Consider the following 18820-nt stretch of genomic DNA (forward strand, 5'->3'; position numbering starts at 1 on the left):
TGCTAGCAAAACTGGCTCAGTGGTTGGCAGCTTGTCCTTCTTCAGACTGGAATGAAACAGACTTCATAGGAGGGTGATACAGAGCCTATCCCACTGAGAAGTGGAGTGGTGTCGATGTCCTTTGGATCAACCACAGATTTCAAGGTAAAATGCTGTAATATGTGGGTCAGTAGTAAAAACAGCTCCATGCGGGCCAGGCCTTCTCCAGTGCAAACTCTTTTTCCTAAAAATGACATGCAATTTAATTATTCATTTTATTTCTGTTCCTGAGTTAGCATACAGTCTTAAAAATGTGGAATGACAACAGTGTGATAATTGTGGGGGGGGGGGGGAGTGTGGGTGGAAGTGAAAGAAGGTATGGGGGATAAATGGTAATGGAAAAACTACAATAAAATACTAAGTATTGAAAACGGAATGAATAAAAAAGGTAAACATATTTTTTAAAGATTTTATTTATTTATTTTTAGAGATAGGAAGGGATAGAGAAAGAAACATCAATGTGTGGTTGCCTCTCCAGTGCCCCCAACTGGAGATGGGGCCTGCAACCCAGGTATGTGCCCTGACTGAGAATCGAACTGGCAATCCTTTGCTTGGCAGGCCGGCTTTCAAACCACTGAGCCACAATGGCCAGGGCTATGAAAAGATGCTCAGCAGCACTAGCCATCAGAGAGATGCAAATTAAAACCACAGTGAGATACTGCTTCACACCAGTGAGAATGGTCATAATAAACCAACAAACAACAAGTGTTGGAGAGGATGTGGAGTGAAGGAAACCCTAGTGCACTGTTGGTGGGAATGAAGACTGGTGCAGCCACTGTGGCAAGCAGTACGGAATTTCCTCAGAAAACTAAAAATGGAACTGCCTTTTGACCCGGCTATTCCACTGCTGGGATTATACCCTGAAATCCAATCCAAAAGAACCTATGCACCCCATGTTCATAGCAGCACAATTTACAATAGCCAAGTGCTGAAAGCAACCTAAGTGCCCATCAGTAAATGGTTGGATCAAAAAACTATGGTACAGTCACACAATAAATTCTACATAGTAGAAAGAAAGAAGGAGTTTCTACCCTTTGTGACAGCATGGATGGAACTGGAGAGCATTATGCTAAGTGAAATAAGCCAGGCCATGAAACACAAATACCATATGATCTCAACTTTAAGTGGGTCCCAATCAACAAAACAAACAAAGAAGCAAAATATAACCAGAGACATTGAAATTAAGAATAATCTGACAGTAACCAGAGTGGGGAGGTTGGAGGTGATAATGGTGGTGGGGAGGGGGAAAGTGTTTTCAGGAACAACTACAAAGTACACACGGACAAATCCAAAGGGGAGGGTGGAATCAGGAGAGGGAGGTGGGATGGCTGGGGTGGGGTGTAAATGCAGACAAACTGCATTTGAACAACAATAAAATAATTATAACAAATAAATAAATATATTAATGAAAGACTAATTAAACTATGTTTTCTCCTATCTACACCCAGGCTGTGTTCTCTTAATTTCCTCAGCATATACTTTTAATAAATATATTTTATTGATTATACTCTTATCATTTTCCCCACTTTTTCTCCTGTGCCCCCCTCCACCCAGTACTCCCATTTGTTCCAGCAATCCCCCTCTCCTTAGTTCATGTCCAGGAGTCTTGAATATAAGTTCTTTGGCTACTCCATTACCTCTAATATTCTTAATATGCCCCTGTCTATTTTGCAGCTACCAATTTGAGTTTCCTAATCCCTGCACCTTTCCCCCATGTTTCCCCTTTCCCCTCCCAACTGATATTCCTCCAAATGACCTCCCTAGCTATGACTATGTCCTTGCCCTTCTTGTTTGCCTAGTTTTTAAAATTTTGGAATCAATTTTGATAGCTATGAATTTATTGCCATTTTAATGTTTATTGTTTTTATCTTCTCTTTCTTACATAATTCCATTTAGCATTTCATGTAATAATGGTTTGGTGATGATGAACTCCTTTACTTTTACCTTGTCTGGGAATCATGTTATCTGCCCTTCAATTCCAAATGATGGCTCTGCTGGATAGAGTAATTTAGGCTGTAGGTCCTTGCTTTTCATCACTTTCAACACTTTTTGCCAGTCCTTTCTAGCCTGCAAAGTTATTTTTGAGACCAGCTGACAGTCTTCTGGGAACTCCTTTGTATGTAACTCTCTGCTTTTCTCTTGCTACTTTTAAGATTCTCTCCTTTCCTTTAATCTCTGGCATTTTAATTATGATGTGTCTTGGTGTGGTCCTCTTTGGGTCTATCCTGTTTGTGACTTTCTGTGCTTCCTGAACTTATATGTCTATCACCTTCACCAAATTAGGGAAGTTTCCGTTTATTGCTTTTTCAAACATGTTTCCATTGCTTGCTCTTCTTCTTCTCCTTCTGGTACCCCTGTGATTCAGATGTTGGTACATTTAAAGATGTCCCAGAGGTTCCTAAGCGTACCCTTGTTTTTCTGAATTCTTTTTTCTTCCTGTTGCTCTGATGGAATGCTTTTTCCTTCCTTGTGTTCCTAATCAATGATTTGATTCTCGGCTTCATCCTCTGCACTGTTGGTTCCCTGTAGATTTTGCTGTATTTCTAATGCCATGTTCATTTCTGGGTCTTTTTTATGCCAATGAGGTACCTAGTGAGTTCCTGGAGCATCCTGATAACCAATGTTTTGAATTGTACATCTGAGAGTTTGCTTATCTCCATTTCATTTAGTTTTTATCTGGAGTTTTGTTCTGTTCTTTGATTCGAGCCATACTTCTTTGTGTCTTCATTTTGGCACTCTCCCAGTGTTTGTTTCTGTATATTAAATAGAACTGCTTTGACTCCCTGTTTTAGTGTGGGCTATGGTAGAAATGCTCACTTGTTAAGTTATATGGGACAGAGCCTTAGGTAATCGCAAAGGTGGGGCATCCCATGTCACTGCTCTGTTGCTCTGCATGAGCATCGATGCACAGAGGTGGCAATACTGCTGCTTAGCCTCTGGAGTTTTGCCCAGGAGGAATCTGTCTCCCAGCACTTGCAATTCACTTTCTCCCCATACGTCACTGGTGCCCTTCCAGCTGTTGCCCTGCTGCTGTATCCCAGAGTGGGTGTGTCTGTGTGAGTCTTAAGTCTGTTGAGTGCCCTTTAACAAGAGTGTCTTGATAACCCTGCAGTTTCTTCTTCTGTACCCACCCCCACTAGTTTTCACAGCCAGAAGTTATGGGGTCTTATTTTCCTGCCACCAGAACACTGGGCTGGGTGGTCTGGACTGGGGCTGGAATATCTTGCTTCTGAGATATTCCTCCCATTTTTTATCCACCAAATGTGGATGTGGGACCACCCATTCCCATCTCCACTCCTCTTCATTCTGCTCCAAGTGTACATGCCTCTCCATCTCCGCACATCTCCTTGAGCCTCTCTGTTCCTCTCCGCATCTCCACCTTTCCTACCCGTGTGGATGAATGTGGCTTGTTTAGATCCTTGGTTGTCAGACTTCCACAAAGCTTGATTTTCTGACAATTCTGGGGGATGTTTGTTTTGTCTAGTTGTATTTTGTCTAGTTATCTAATTTAGCTGTATTTTTTATAGATGTGCATGAAGGCAAAGTATGTATAACTACGCCTCCATGTTGACTGGAGCACATATTTCTGTGTGCATCCTTTAGGAAAAAATCTTTTGTGTGCACCCACATTGGATTTACTTTGCTGAAGTCTTCATTGTGACATTTTTACATACACAAACATACACACTCACCTTCCTTCCCTAGTTGGCATGAGACACACATTATACTTTTCCATCTACCTCCAACCCAATATTCATCAATAGGTATATTTCTCCTCATCTAGTTGCTAAAAGACAATTTTAACCTTGTTATGGCCCTGACTTCAAAAATTTCAAGAGTTTATCACTGCCAAGTATAAGAAGAAACATCACAAACTGGTCACAAGCATAGCTATTCACTAATCCCCATTCAGACTGGATATTTCAATCTTATCTCAGATTCCACTCATTTTTCCAAGTGAAAATCTTCCTCTCTCCTCTGCCTGCTGTTATTCTTAATTTTTATAGACCAGTTCAGATGTCATATATTGTACACAATCTTCCTTGATGTGCTCTTTTTTTTTCTTAAGATTTTATTTATTTATTTTTAGAGAGGGAAGGGAGGGAGAGAGAGAGAGAGAGAGAGAGAGAGAGAGAGAGAGAGAGAGAGAGAGAGAAACATCAATGTATCAATGTGCAGTTGCTGGGGGTTATGTCCTGCAACCCAGGCATGTGCCCTGGCTGGGAATCGAACCTGGGACACTTTGGTTCCCAGCCCGTGCTCAATCCACTGAGCTATGCCAGCCAGGGCTGATGTGCTCTTGATATGTATAACTCACTTATCTGATTTCTGCAACCATCATTAATGCTTCTAATATAGCACACTTCACAGGAAATTCTAATCATTCACTCTGGCTGGTGTGACTCAGGTGGTGGGAGCATCAGCCTGTGAACCAAAAGTTCACAGGTTTTATTCCTGATCAGGGCACATGCCTTGGTTGGGGATTTGGTCCCTGCTTGAAGGCATCAGAAAGGCAATAGATTGATGTTTCTCTCTTATGTCAATGTTTCCCTCCCTCCCTCTCTCCCCACTTTGTTTCTCACTAAAAAACAAGGAAGAAAATGTCCTCAGGTAAGGAATAAAAAGTATATTAAAAATAAATTCTAATTATTCATCTGTCTAGAATTCTGCAATTTAAGTTTTTAAGGTGAGGCTTTATATCTAGTGATGACTATACCCACAGTGTCCAGACAAAAGCTAGCCTGCAGGTCTTATGATATGAATAGAAATCTTGAACAGGCTCATTGTATAGGAAGAAAGATAAGGAGCATAGCAATGTCTAGCTTTAGGATCATCTCTTGGAATTGTTCATAATCTTGGGACAACAAAGCCAAGGGTTGATTGATACCTATTTTCTTAGCTTTCAATTAGATGCAAATCTCCCATTTTTTTCTCTGTTTGAGTGACTTTTATGAGAAAGGCCCATCACCCTCTACTCTTCCCACTTTTTCTCCTTTGGAGTGTGCTGAATATTCTCTATTTCTCCATCCTTTCAGGTCATTCTATGTATATTTGTCTTTCAAGCTTACTCTGTGTTCAGGAAGCTGATTTCTATGGCCTGCATAAACCCAGAAGTTAGTTCCTTCTGGGCAATGAATGAACTTAGAGGATTAGATATGGAAATAGCCAAAATATTTATTTTTTGTAGTACCACCCTGTCAGGCCACAGTTTAGACAGTGGTTGTATTCCTCCACCTATAGACACATCTATTATTGAGGCATCCCATCTCTCCTTCCTAAAGATCTATTTGGGTTCCAGTAACAGTGCCCTTCCTTCATTTCTTCCATCTTAGGATGGTAATGTCCTTCTGTGGGTGCCAGCCCTTGAGGATTTTAACACACTGTTACTCCTTTTAATCTTCCCCACACCTCTGGAAACAGTCTTTTCATTAAACTTTCTTTAGTGGACCTTTTTGAGCATACCACTTATTTCTTCCCAGGACCCTGACTAATTAAAGGAAGATACTCACATGCTACTTCCTGTAAGAAAATTTCCCTCACCTTCCACCTATGTTGCCTTCTGCCCCACCCCACCAAAAGGCAAGATTCACGAGCTCCTCTGCTTGAGCTCCCACAACAGCTCCTCAATGACCACTTGTCTCTCTGGGGTCACATTGCCTGTTAATTTGCCTTACTCTCTCTACATGATCTGTTTCTTACTCATGTTTTATCCTTGGATCCGAGCATGAGGCTGCCACATATAGGATCCTTAGTGAAGTGCATTGAATAAACTGGCTTCTCAGAGAAGGTGAGAAAAGTCTGGTTGCAATTGGACTTCTAGGGGAATCTCGGTGGGGGGTTATGGGACAGAGCTCATGGAGCAGACTCCAATCCAAGGAGAAATAAGCTGGACTTTCAGGGTGGTGGCACTGGCCTCATGCAATTGTGCATTTGTCTAGGCCAGAGTAGTCTCTATGCGAAGCCTTCCCTCATCTCTTGTGCCCCTCATGTACAGATAAAAATGAAGCTTCCTTACCTGCTGAAAAAGGCATGAAGTAGTCACTCTTCTTAAAGTTGCCACTTTCATCGAGGAAATGGCCAGGATCAAATTGATCTGGGTTGGGGAACTCTTTGTCATCATGCAGGACAGAAGTCAGAGATGTAAATATGGTTGTGCCCTAATACAAAGAAAGCAGATAAACTGGATTACAAAGAAGGTTATGGAGCTTGAAAAAAAACAAGTCCCTCATCTAATCCTCTTGTTTCATACATGAGGATATTGAGGTACAAAAAGATAATTTATATATTTCATATCAATGACCAAGCCTACGAAGTCTTATATCATGCCAGTTCAGGACACTGCTCTGACTCTGAGGCCATCCTCTTCAGTTTGAAGCCTGATGTCAGCACTTGCTTTTCAGAAAACTAAGGAAGCTCCCTGCAATTCATTGTTTGAAATAAAATGCTCTATTGTTTAAAAGTGCTGGTGTCACTGAAAATCCAGCTCATTCTCTTTGGAACCAAGTATGAGGTCTTTTTCAGAACTCTACTTGAGTGGCTATCTTCTAGAAAACCCCTTATTTCCCAATCAAAATGAGAAACTGGTACATGTCCCCTCCCACTGCTTACTAGCTTCAGTTGACTTTTTGCATATGTTCTTTCTTGAAATAATCGACAGGTAAGTGAAACAGATAGTTTAGGTGGTAAAGGGAGTATAAGAATCTGGCTAAGAGGTATGAGTGATAAAACATACCCTGGAAAGCAGAGAAGTGAACAGCAGAGTGGGCTGATGGATAGGTGGACTGAACTAAAAATGCTGTGGGAATCTAAGCAGTATTATATTCATAAAATAGTATCCACAAACTAGAAGCAAAAGAGCATGTAGCCAGAGGGTGAGGTGCCTGATTTCTGAGTATGCAATACCTGTAGAAATTTAGGCAGTCTATAGTTCTACTACAGCAATTGTTCAAACCTGACATTCTTATGGAGGAGTGTAGATGGAATATCTCTCACCTTTGGAATAAAGTAGTCTCTGAACTTAATGTCCCGGCTCACCACATGGGGCAGGTTGTTAGGGAGGAGGTCAATGTATCTTTGGATCTCATGCACCACAGCATCTGTGTAGGGCATGTGGCTCCTGTCCTGCATGCAGGGGCTCCGGTCTCTGCCAACCACATGGTCAATTTCTTCCTGGACTTTAGCTGGCAATGTAGGAATCAGAATTCATGTGAAATGCATAATATTTTAGAAGTGACCTTAATTTTGGTTTCTTGTGGTGGAGATGGAGAGAAGGGAAAATTACATATGGCTACCTCCACAAGGGGAAAAAAGAAACAGAATTTCAGCTTTAGGGGAAATTGGAATCTCATTAAATACTTAAATATATGTACATGTAAAACACAATGGTACCTTGAAATTCAGTTGTCTACTCTGACTCTCTGTGTATTTTGTGTTGATATACTCAGAGGTCTGGGATCTTGAAGACTCGCTACAAACCATGTAGTTTAATTTCTTTGCATGTGTTGTTTTTATTTCCTTAAGTATGTAACTTCCAAGGTGCTATGAAGTACCCAGTACAGTAAATTCTTAATAAACAGAACAATTAAATAAAACATTTAGTTGATGCAGCAGTAGAAACAAGAAGGAAGTTAACATTTATTTAGCATGCAAAACTTGACACCATGCCACACTATATATTATATTACTTTATAATTTCTCAAAATAGTTCTATGTCTTGAGTGTTAGTTTTTGTATTTAAAACTGAGGAAACAGGTCCAGAAAAGTAAACATATTTCTTAAGGACATCCAGGTGTTACGTGGTCTCTCTCATTCCCAAATCCACAGTCTTAGGAAATGAATAAGATTACTGAAAGTAAGTCATATTAGTGAATTATTTTTCTTTTATCTACAAAGTACATCACAGTAATCATACACAGTTTAATTAAGACTATTCATTAGTTCTAAACAAATTCTTATTAACTTTTCCTTTGTGGGAAAGACCGTGCATGTTAAGAATTATTTTCTTTTCCCTTAAAGATTTGAGGGACTGACATATGGAAGAGGTACATGAGGCTCCGGTTGCAGAGCTACTCAGTAGAGTCAGAATTGGAAGTCACTATTTTTAGAGACTGGAACCCATCTTCTCTAATACCAGATTGCTACTTCAGTCAAATGGGATTTATGTACCACCTGAAAATGGGTCTTTGAATGAAGTGTGTGGAAATTCTGTGTCTTAATAGCTTTAAGGAAGAAAAAGTTAGGAATTTTAGAGGAGCTTTAAACTTTGCCTTCTCAACTTGAGGGTCTGGAATTTTGTCCAGAAGAGGGTAGCATACGAAGTGGTTAGGAACTGCATAAAAAATCATATTCTTAGTAAAATGTCACATTAAGAAATGATGATGGGAAGGAAAAAAAAAGGACAATATAATGGGTCTGATGCAAGAAAAATCCCCAATGGTAAATGACAATGGGAATGATGAGGAAATAGGACACAATGAGGGCTTTAAATGTTTGAGAGAAATATCATATAATTTGATCATTGTAAGCAATATAGGTCTTATAAGTGTTAGTGAAGCATTTTGACTAAAAGAATGTGTCACATGAAAGAAACACATCATCATCATATTCCATAATGTGCACCAGGTAAGGAACTTTGAGGCCATGCTTCTAAATTGCACCATGTGGAGAGCATTTCATTTGTAAGGGAGGGCAGAGGACTTCATATGAAGTAGAAAAATCTGATGCTGATGTTATGGAGATAAGCTCATGAGATTTAATTACACTAAAAGTGTCAGAAACAAAAAATGATACAGTAATGAAGGAAATATCCTCTTAGATGAGTACTCAATAGAAATGAGGAGGAAAATAGGAAAGTTACATTTGTAAGAGAAGTCATGTTTGTGAGGAAAAAGTTATTTGTCCAAAAAGGTATATTTAACAATAATTTTTATTTGTGTATAACTTATTTTTAGAGAGTCTCCTTGGTAGAGAAAGATTATAATTCCGGAGGAAGGAAAATGGTGTCGGAGTAGGAAGGAGCAGATTTGGCTTCCCTCTGCACACAGGAGAGAATCCTGGCCGATCTACGGAGTGGAAGAGCAAACAACCAACACACTTCAGCATATCTGAAAACAGGGGACCAAGGATTGTGGCAGAATCAAAAAACCAGTCTTTGAGAGGAGTGCTGCAACACTGTAGGGTTCCAGGGACCAGCTCAGGGATGGGGGGGGGAGCTGCATCCCCAGGCCCAGCGCCCACTGCTGGGTTTGCCACAGAGTCCTTATGAGAGAGCTGGGACAACTGCTTCCTCCCCAGCGAAACAGGGTCTGAGTGGCACCGAGAGGAACCCAGTTACTAGCAAACACACAAAGGCTGTGAGCACCCTCAGAGTCTGTGGACACCATTGGGGTTAGGTCGCACAACAGGCCCTGACCCCCATGGTCACTGGTCTAGCTGGAGAGTTGGGCTGCAGGAGAAGCCAGGCCACGGTGTGGAGCCGCAGGCTTGAATAGGAGGAATTTCTCAAGAGGAAGGAGTGAAAAGACAGACACTGTTTGGGGAATTCTCCTATAGTAATCACCAGCCTTCCTAACACCCAGCCAGGCAGCATCCAACTTTGCCCAGAGGGTTGTGCTTCTGTGCAAAACCCTGTGCACCCCCATAGCACTGGGAAGGGTGAGGCCGTTGGCCAAGGGTGCACGCACGCTCCAGCTCTTGCATGGGAGTGCATCTCTGCACCCCAGTCCACAGCAGTAACCCTGCAGAAAGACCTGATTCCCACACCCAGGGCAGAGGGCCCATGAGCCACAATAGCTCCCCAGACAGTGCTGACCAAATGCTGATAACAAAGGTAGAAAAGCCATACCAATCACCCCTCAGTCCGCTGCAGCCAGCAAGACCAGAAAAACCGGTTTGGCCACTTTGAATCCAAGAGACTTTTTAATTTTATTCTATTTTTTTAAAACAATTCTTAATTTTTTAATTTTCATTGTTTTTATTCTCTTTTAATTTCTTTTTCCTCTCTTTCCTGCTTTCTTGTTTTATTCCTTCCTCCTTTCTCTCCTCCAATTTTATCTCTTCTTCCTTCCTTCCTCTGCCTTTTTTATTTTTATTTTTTAAAAACCTACAAGTGAGACAAAAACCTGAATCTGTGAAAAGACCAGAGTTGAACCCAAAGAAGGGGAATCACAACAGCTGTGACAGTGAGACAAATTTCACTCTGCTATTAGAGAACCTGGAAGTTATTGCATATTTACATTATTATTATTATTCTATTATTCTTACATTTTTTAAGATAGTATTTTTGTATTCCTCTTTTTTCTGTATAGTATGCTTTAATAGGCAGGTATATTGTATCACCTGACAGGTTTCCCCTGATATCTCTTTTATAGTGTATTGCTAATGTACTGTCTTTCACCTCACCTGTGTCCTATTAGCACACTACTCAAGGTTCTATACTCCCTATTCTTGTTATGTAGACCTCATAGATTCTGTCATATGATTGTTGCTCTAATATTATTGTAAATAATTGCTGTTTCATGCAATTGTAAATACTTTACAACACTCCACCCAGAACTTAGCCCACTTCAAAATTTCCTGAACTCTATTACTGTAGGGGTTAACTCTATTCTCTCACACACTACACATTAATATCCTTTACTCTCACCTTACCTCAGAATCTGACATCCCACAACCTCACTGCTTTCTAGATCCAACTCACAATCCTTCCTTCCACAACAAGAGTCTTATTTTCTTTTCTTCTTTTCTAAAAGTCAGCTAGTTGGGTAGAAGATCATGGTTAACACTCTACATACATAGTAAAAGGATCTCCTATCTCTTCTCTACTGGCTGCTACTGTAAATATCATAGAATACTCTCTTGCTGTTTTACACCATTTTTCCTTCCCCCTTCAACTGATTACAAAAAAGAGTAGGTGGAAGCGGTGAACACCAGGATATCCACTGGAAGAGGAAACCCAACAACAAAGGAACCATTAACAGATAACAACAGAAGAAGGTGAAGGAGGGAGTGGGAACCACACAAACCTCAATCCAGGACCTATCTGGAAATACAACTAAACAGTAGAGACAGTACCCAGTACAAACAACTGAACAAGAGCAAGAGAGAATCCTCAAAACCTTATAGACACGAAAGAACCAGCATCAACACAACCTGCCCTCACCAGCACAACAAAATACAGGAGGTGGTGGACAGAGTGACCCTCATTTAACCAGCTGGTGGGAAGGAACCACTAAAGCAAGACCCAACAACAATCAAAACCCAAAGACAAACACAGAGCCAACTTAAACAACAGCCCAAGACCAATGAGCTCGGGAGATCAAGGAGACTGCACCACTGAATCTCAAAGGTATTCTACCACAGAAGTTCACACCACAAACCCAGGGAGCCAGAACAGATCAATTTAAGAAGCTGAGGCTAACAAGAAGAGTCTCACAAACAATGGGAAGACAAAGAAACAATCCCCAAATGAAAGGAAAGGAGGAAGTCTCAGAAAGAATGCTAAATGAAATAGAGGCAACTCAACTATCAGATATTGAGTTCAAAGTAACGAATGTCAGGAAGCTCAATGAACTCACAATGAGCTACCAGAAACTACAGGGAAGCTACAATGAGCTCACTGCAAACTATATCAACATGAAAAATGAAATAGAAACTATCAGCAAGGGCCAAGAGGAAATGAAGAATACAATTTCTGAACTGAAGAACACAGTAGAAGGAATGAAAAGCAGGATTGACTGGAAGAGTAGAAGATCAGATCAGTAAGCTAGAGGACAAAGTAGAAGAAATCACCCAGAAGGAGCAACAAAAGGAAAAGAGGCCCAAAAAGAATGAAGAGGGGTTAAGAGAAATGCAAGACAATATAAAACCTAATAATATCCATATAATAGGGATACCAGAAGGAGAAGAGGAAAAGGAAGGGATAGAAAGCCTATTTGAAAAAGTAATGATGGAAAACTTCCCTAATTTGATGAGAGAAAAAGTCACACAAATCCAGGAAACACAGAGAGTCCCAATCAAGAGGAACCCAAAGAAGCCCACCTCAAGACACATCATAATTAAAATGGCAAAATTTCAAGACGAGAGAATATTAAAGGCAGCAAGGGGAAAACAGGAAGTAACATACAAGGGCGCTCCAATAAGGTTAGCAGCTGACTTCTCAATGGAAACACTCCAAGCCAGAAGAGAATGGCAAGAAATATTCCAAGTAATGAGAACCAGAGGTCTCCAACCAAGGCTAATTTACCCACCAGGGCTCTCAATCAAGATAGAAGATGAAATAAGAAGCTTCCCAGATAAAAGAAGTGTAAAAGAATACACCTCCACTAAACCAGCTCTGCAAGAGATGCTAAAGGCCCTGTTTTAAGGAAAAGAGAGAGAGAGAGAGGAACACAGGTGTGAAAATGGCAATGAATAAGTATCTATCAGTAATAACCTTAAATGTAAATGGATTAAATGCTCCAATCAAAAGACATAGAATAGTTGAATGGATATGAAAGAATGACCCACACATATGTTGCCTACAAGAGAACCACCTCAGGATTAAAGACCTGCACAGGCTGAAAGTGAAGGGCTGGAAACAAAATTTTCAAGCAAACAGACAGGAAAAAAAAAAAGCTGGGGTAGTAATACTCATATCAGACAAAATAGATTTCAAAAGAGGGGCCATAAAAAGAGATCCAGAAGGTCACTTCATAATACTCAGGGAAAGAATGCACCAAGAAGACTTAAACATTGTAAATATATATACACCCAACATAGGAGCACCCAAATACATAAAGAAAATCTTAGAGGACTTCAAGAAAGATATTGACAGCAACAAAATTATAGCAGGGGAATTTAACACCCCACTGTCAAAAATGGACAGATCTTCCAAACAAAATATCTACAAAGATATTGTAGCATTGAACAATACCCTAGAGGAAATGGACTTAACTTCATCCAAAAGAAATAAAATACACATTTTTTTCCAATGCACATGCAACATTTTCAAAGATAGACCACATGATAGCACACAAAGCAAGCCTCAAAAAATTTAAAAAAAAATGGAAATTATACCAAGAATTTTCTCTGACTACAAAGGACTGAAACTAGAAACCAGCCCCCAAGGGAAGAAACCCAAAACACTCAAAATCATGGAGATTGAATAGCATGCTATTAAATAATCAATGGGTCAAGAATAAAATAAAGGGAGAAACCAAAAAGTTTCTGGAAACAAACAAAAATGAACTCAGAACAACCCAAAACTTATGGGACACAGTCAAGACAGTCCTGAGAGGGAAGTTCATAGTGATACAGGCCTACCTAAAAAAGACAGAAACAGCCCTGGCTGGCATAGCTCAGTGGATTGAGTGTGGGCTGTGAAACAAAGTGTCGCAGGTTCGATTCCCAGTCAGGGTACATGCCTGGGTTGCAGGCCATGACCTGCAGCTACCACACATTGATGTTTCTTTCTCTCTTCCTCCTTCCCTTCCCTTTCTAAAAAAATAAATAAATAAAATCTTTAAAAAATGACAGAAACAGTTCAAACAAACAACCTAATCATATGTCTACAAGAACTTGAGGAACAACAACAAATACAGCCCAGAGCAAGCAGAAGGGAGGAAATAACCAAGATCAGAGCAGAATTAAATGACATAGAAACTAAAAGCACATTTTTAAGAATCAATGAATCCAGGAGCTGGTTCTTTGAAAAGATAAATAAAATCGACAAGCCTTTAAGCAGGCTCATCAAGAAAAAAAGAGAAACGATCCAAATAAACACAATCAGAAATGAAAGAGAAGGGATTACAACTGACACCACAGAAATACAAAGGATTGTAAGAAATTACTATGAAGAACCGTATGCTAAGAAATTTGAAAACCTAGGTGAGATGGACAAATTTCTAGAAAAATATAATCTTCCAAAACTCAATAAAAAAGAAGCAGAAAGCCTGAACAGACCAATAACAGAGATGAAATTGAAGCAGTAATCAAAAAACTCCCGACACACAAAAGTCCGGGTCCAGATGGTTTCACAGGAGAATTCTACAAAGCATTTAAGGAAGAGCTAACCCTTATCCTTCACAGACTATTCCAAAATATCCAGAATGATGGAAGACTCCCAAATTCTTTTTATGAAGTCATCATCATCCTAATCCCATACCAGATAAAGACAAAACAAAGTAAGAAAACTTCAGGCCAATATCACTGATAAACATAGATGCTAAAATCCTCAACAAAATATTGATAAGCCGCATCAAACAATACATTAAAAAGATCATACACCATGACCAAGTGGGATTCATTCCAGGGATGCAAGGATGGTTTAATATTCACAAATCAGTAAATGTAATACATCACATAGACAAAAAACAAAGACAAAAATCACATGATCATATCAATAGATTCAGAAAAAGCGTTTGATAAGGTACAGCACCCATTTATGATAAAAACACTCAGCAAAGTAGGAATAGAGGGAGAATTCCTCAACATAATAAAGGCCATATATGAGAGCCCTACAGCCAACATCATACTCAATGGGCAAAAACTAAACTCTTTTCCACTAAGATCAGGAACAAGACAAGGTTGTCCACTTTCACCACTTTTATTCAATATAGTATTGGAAGTATAGCCACAGCAATCAGACAAGAAAAGGAAATAAAAGGCATCCAAATCAGAAAGGAGGAAACAAAACTGTCATTGTTTGCAGATGACATGATAGTGTACATAGAAAATCCTATAGACTCTACCAAAAAACTGCTTGACCTAATAAACAAATTTGGCAAAATAGCTAGATACAAAGTCAATATCCAGAAATCAAAGGCATTTTTGTATACCAACATTGAAACAGCAAAAGCAGAAATGAAGAAAACAATTCCATTTTATATAGCAAAAAGAAAAACAAAATACCTAGGAATAAATCTAACCAAGGAAGTAAAAGACCTGTATACAGAAAACTACACAACACTGAAGAAAGAAATTAAGGAAGGAAGACACAAACAAATGGAAACATATACCATGCTCATGGATTGGAAGAATTAACATTATCGAAATGTCCACACTACCCAAAGCAGTTTATATATTCAATGCAATACCTATTAAAGTACCAATGGCATATTTCACAGACATAAAACAAACCTTTCAAAAATTTATATGGAACCATAAATGACCCCGAATAGCTGCTGCAAGTTTGAGAAAGAAGAGCAAAGTAGGAGGGATCACAATACCTGATATCCAACTGTATTACAAGGCCACTGTAATCAAAACAGCCTGACACTGGCATTAGAACAGACATATGGACCAATGGAACAGAACAGAGAGTTCTTCATAAAAACAGAGAAATAAGCCCAATTAACTTGGGCTTATTTCTATGGCCAATTAATATTTGACTAAGGGGTCAGGAACATAAAATGGAGTAAAAACAGTCTCTTCAACAAATGGTGTTGGGAGAACTGGACAGCTACATGCAAAAAAAAAAATGAAACTCCAGTACCAACTTACATCATACACAAAAATAAATTCAAGGTGGATAAAAAACCTAAATATAAGCCATGTCACCATTAAAGTCCTAGAGGAGAACATAGGCAGGAAAATCTCAGATATTTCACGCAGCAACATTTTTACTGATATGTCTGTCCCCCAGAGCAAGGGACATAAAGGAAAGAATAAACACATGGTATCTCATCAAAATAAAAAAGCTTCTGCACAGCTAAAGAAAACAGTATTCAAATAAAAAGAGAATCAATTGTATGGGAAAACATATTTGCCAATGATACCTCAGACAAGGGTTTAATCTCCAAAATATATAAAGAACTTATACAATTCCACTCTAAGAAGACAAGCAACCCAATTAAAAAAAATGGGCAAAGGACCTGAACAGACACTTCTCCAAAAAGGACATACAGCGGGCCCAGAGACACATGAAAAGATGCTGAGCATCACTAGCCATCAGAGAGTTGCAAATTAAAACCACAATGAGATACCACTTCACACCAGTCAGAATGGCTATCATAAACAAAGCATCAAACAAGTGTTGGAGAGGTTGTGGAGAAAAGGGGACCCGAGTGCACTGTTGGTGGGATTGCAGACTGGTACAACCACTATGGAAAACAGTACTGAATTTTCTCAGAAAACTAACAATGGATCTTCCTTTTGACCCAGCAACTCCACTGCTAGGGTTATATCCTAAGAACCCTGAAACACAAATCTAAAAGAACCTATGCACCCCAATGTTCATAGCAGCACAATTTACAATAGCTAAGTGTTGGAAGCAACCTAGGTGCCTGTCAGTAAATGAATGGATCAAAAAACTGTGGTACATTTACACAATGGAATTCTATGCAGCAGAAAGAAAGAAGGAGCTCCTACCCTTTGCAACAGCATGGATGCAACTGGATAGCATTATGCTAAGCGAAATAAGCCAAGTGGTAAAAGACAAACACCATACAATCTCACCTTTAACAGGAACCTAATCAACAAAACAAAGAAACAAGCAAAATATAACCAAAGACACTGAAATAGAGAACAGTCTGACAATATCAGAGGGAGAGGAGAGGGAGTTTCAGGGGAATTTAAGGGGGAAAGGGAAGGGTTTACCGGAAGAAGTATAAAGGACAGGGGGATAAAAACTAGGGGTGGAGGGAAATGGGAGGGAGGAAGGGAGGGCTGGGTGGATGGGTTGGGATGGGAGTAAAAGATAGAAAATTGTACTGCAACAACAATTAAAATTAAAAAAAAAGAAAGATTACAATTTCGTTGAGTCACCTTTCAATCCAATGCATTTGAGTAGAAGTATGTTTTACCAAAAATATGTTCATCTGGACATGGAAGATATATCAGTTGATATCTTTTTATGGAAAGAAGAAAGCTAGCTCTCTCTAGATCCTAAGACAATTCTGTGTATACATCTGGTCTGACCCCATACACAGACATTCCACCATAGGACGGAGAACAATGACCTCTGCCCTTCAAATCTGTGCGGCTAGTTGCATACTTTTTTTCTCCTTTTGTACCATAATCTAATTTGAATTTAACTCATCCAATGATAGGAAGATATATCACTGACAGAAATTTTCCATGTGCATCACCTAGGCAGGTGAAGAGTGGAATAGTCACCAGTGTTTCCTGCCAATAGTTTCCCAGAACTTCATCTCACCCATCATCTGTGGTCTTACCTGTAACTTCTGGGTGCTTCAGCAGAAGCAAGACTCCATATTTAAGGGTGGAGCTTGTGGTTTCTGTTCCTGCACCAAACACATCCAATATGGTGGTGATCAAGTGGTCCATAGTAAATGTAGAGTGTTTATTGTGCTTTTCCTAGGAATGATGTATTAGAATTACTTGATAAATAAAGGAGCCTTAGGGATACCATAACATAACTCAATACAACATCATTATTTGCTTAACTTTCTTATTTGATAAATTAAGTCAGATATTAGAGAATATAATAGCTAAAGGTAAAGTTAGATAAGTTGTTAAGGTTCGTTTAAACTGTGGAAAGAAACAAGCAAATATAACCAGAGATATTGAAATAAAGAAGAAACTGATAGTAACCAGAGGGATGGGAGTGGGGGTAATGGGAGGGGACGGGAAAAGGGAGGGTCATCAAGGAACATGTATAAAGGACACATGGAGAAATCCAAACGGAGTAGGATCCATGGTGCAAGGTGGGGATGTGTGAGAGGGTGAGCAGTGGAGGGGAAATGGAGACAACTGTACTTGAACAACAACAAAAAACACCATTAACACATAAATAAAGAACTAAATAAATAAATAAACTCAATAAACATTAACAAATTCTGTGAGAGTGGGGGTGGGGACAGGGCTGGGGAGAGAAATGGGGAGAAAGGTGAGACAACAGTAACCAAATAGCAATAAAAAACACATGCATAATAAATAAATACATACATAAATAAAATCAGGTTTATAAACTTTCAATGAGTCATTTCTGATATCCCTACTTTCTCATCCATGAGAGCCAATCAGTTCTTTCAAACATAGTTTTTATCAAGTCATCATGGCCACTCACTTTAAGTTCTAGCATCTCTTGTCTATTTTATCATGTCTAAATTTCCCATTCAAGCATCAAACCATCCCCTGCAATTGCATCACTATTCCCAATGTCACCAGTCATTACACCCATGACAGTTCCTCAATTACATCAAGATAACCTCTATGAAAATTCCACACACTTGATCATCATTCCCTAGACCTATTGTGTCTCATCTGTTATTCTAAGCCAGAGTTTCCTCTAAAACTGCCTCGTCTTGGAAGATGTCCTAGTATCTTTCCAAAGGTAAGTCTTTCTTGATTCCTATCCATTCCTGTGTTCCCTCACATGTTGTATCTTGCATTTATGGAACTGAGTGTATGAATGACATGTGCCATTTATCATTAATCTAGAATGTGTGTGCTTGCTGAATGTATGTAGTTCAATCTGCTCACAATAAAAATGAGCTTTAAAAAGGTAAATATAAACTCTTATAAGTCATATTTAGTAAGAATTTCAAACTATCTCAAGCCATCAAGCATTGTTTGCATTAGTAAGATGTTGCACAAGCAATTAATACCTCTTTAGGAAGAGGCATTTGGTTTTTTTGTTTTAGTATTTTTAAATTTTTAATAGTACTTTGGGTATTAATCCCTCACTCTTTTTTATAAAGATTTTATTTATTTATTTTTAGAGAGGTAAAAAAGGGAGAAAAAGAGAGAGAGAGAAACATTAGTGTGCAGTTGCTGGGGGCTGTGGCCTGCAACCCAGGCATGTGCCCTGACTTAGAATCGAACCTGTGATGCTTTGGTT

General features: G+C 39.3%; 2 protein-coding genes across 2 annotated transcripts in view; one reads left to right on the forward strand and one right to left on the reverse strand.

Annotated features, from left to right (window-relative positions):
• LOC114496072 (cytochrome P450 2C19-like) overlaps positions 1 to 18820 on the forward strand; it is a 186684-nt gene that overhangs the window by 68844 nt on the left and 99020 nt on the right. The window lies entirely within an intron of this gene.
• Positions 42 to 18820, reverse strand: part of LOC114496071 (cytochrome P450 2C21-like) — a 29426-nt gene continuing 10647 nt past the window's right edge. Inside the window, exons 6-9 of the mRNA XM_028511314.1 lie at positions 17193 to 17334; positions 7033 to 7220; positions 6056 to 6197; positions 42 to 223 (exon numbers count right to left, since the gene is read on the reverse strand). Of these exons, the coding sequence (XP_028367115.1) occupies positions 42 to 223; positions 6056 to 6197; positions 7033 to 7220; positions 17193 to 17334 (654 nt within the window). The remainder of the gene's footprint in view (positions 224 to 6055; positions 6198 to 7032; positions 7221 to 17192; positions 17335 to 18820) is intronic.

Source organism: Phyllostomus discolor, chromosome 5, assembly GCF_004126475.2.
Source record: "Phyllostomus discolor isolate MPI-MPIP mPhyDis1 chromosome 5, mPhyDis1.pri.v3, whole genome shotgun sequence".
Lineage (NCBI taxonomy): Eukaryota > Metazoa > Chordata > Mammalia > Chiroptera > Phyllostomidae > Phyllostomus > Phyllostomus discolor.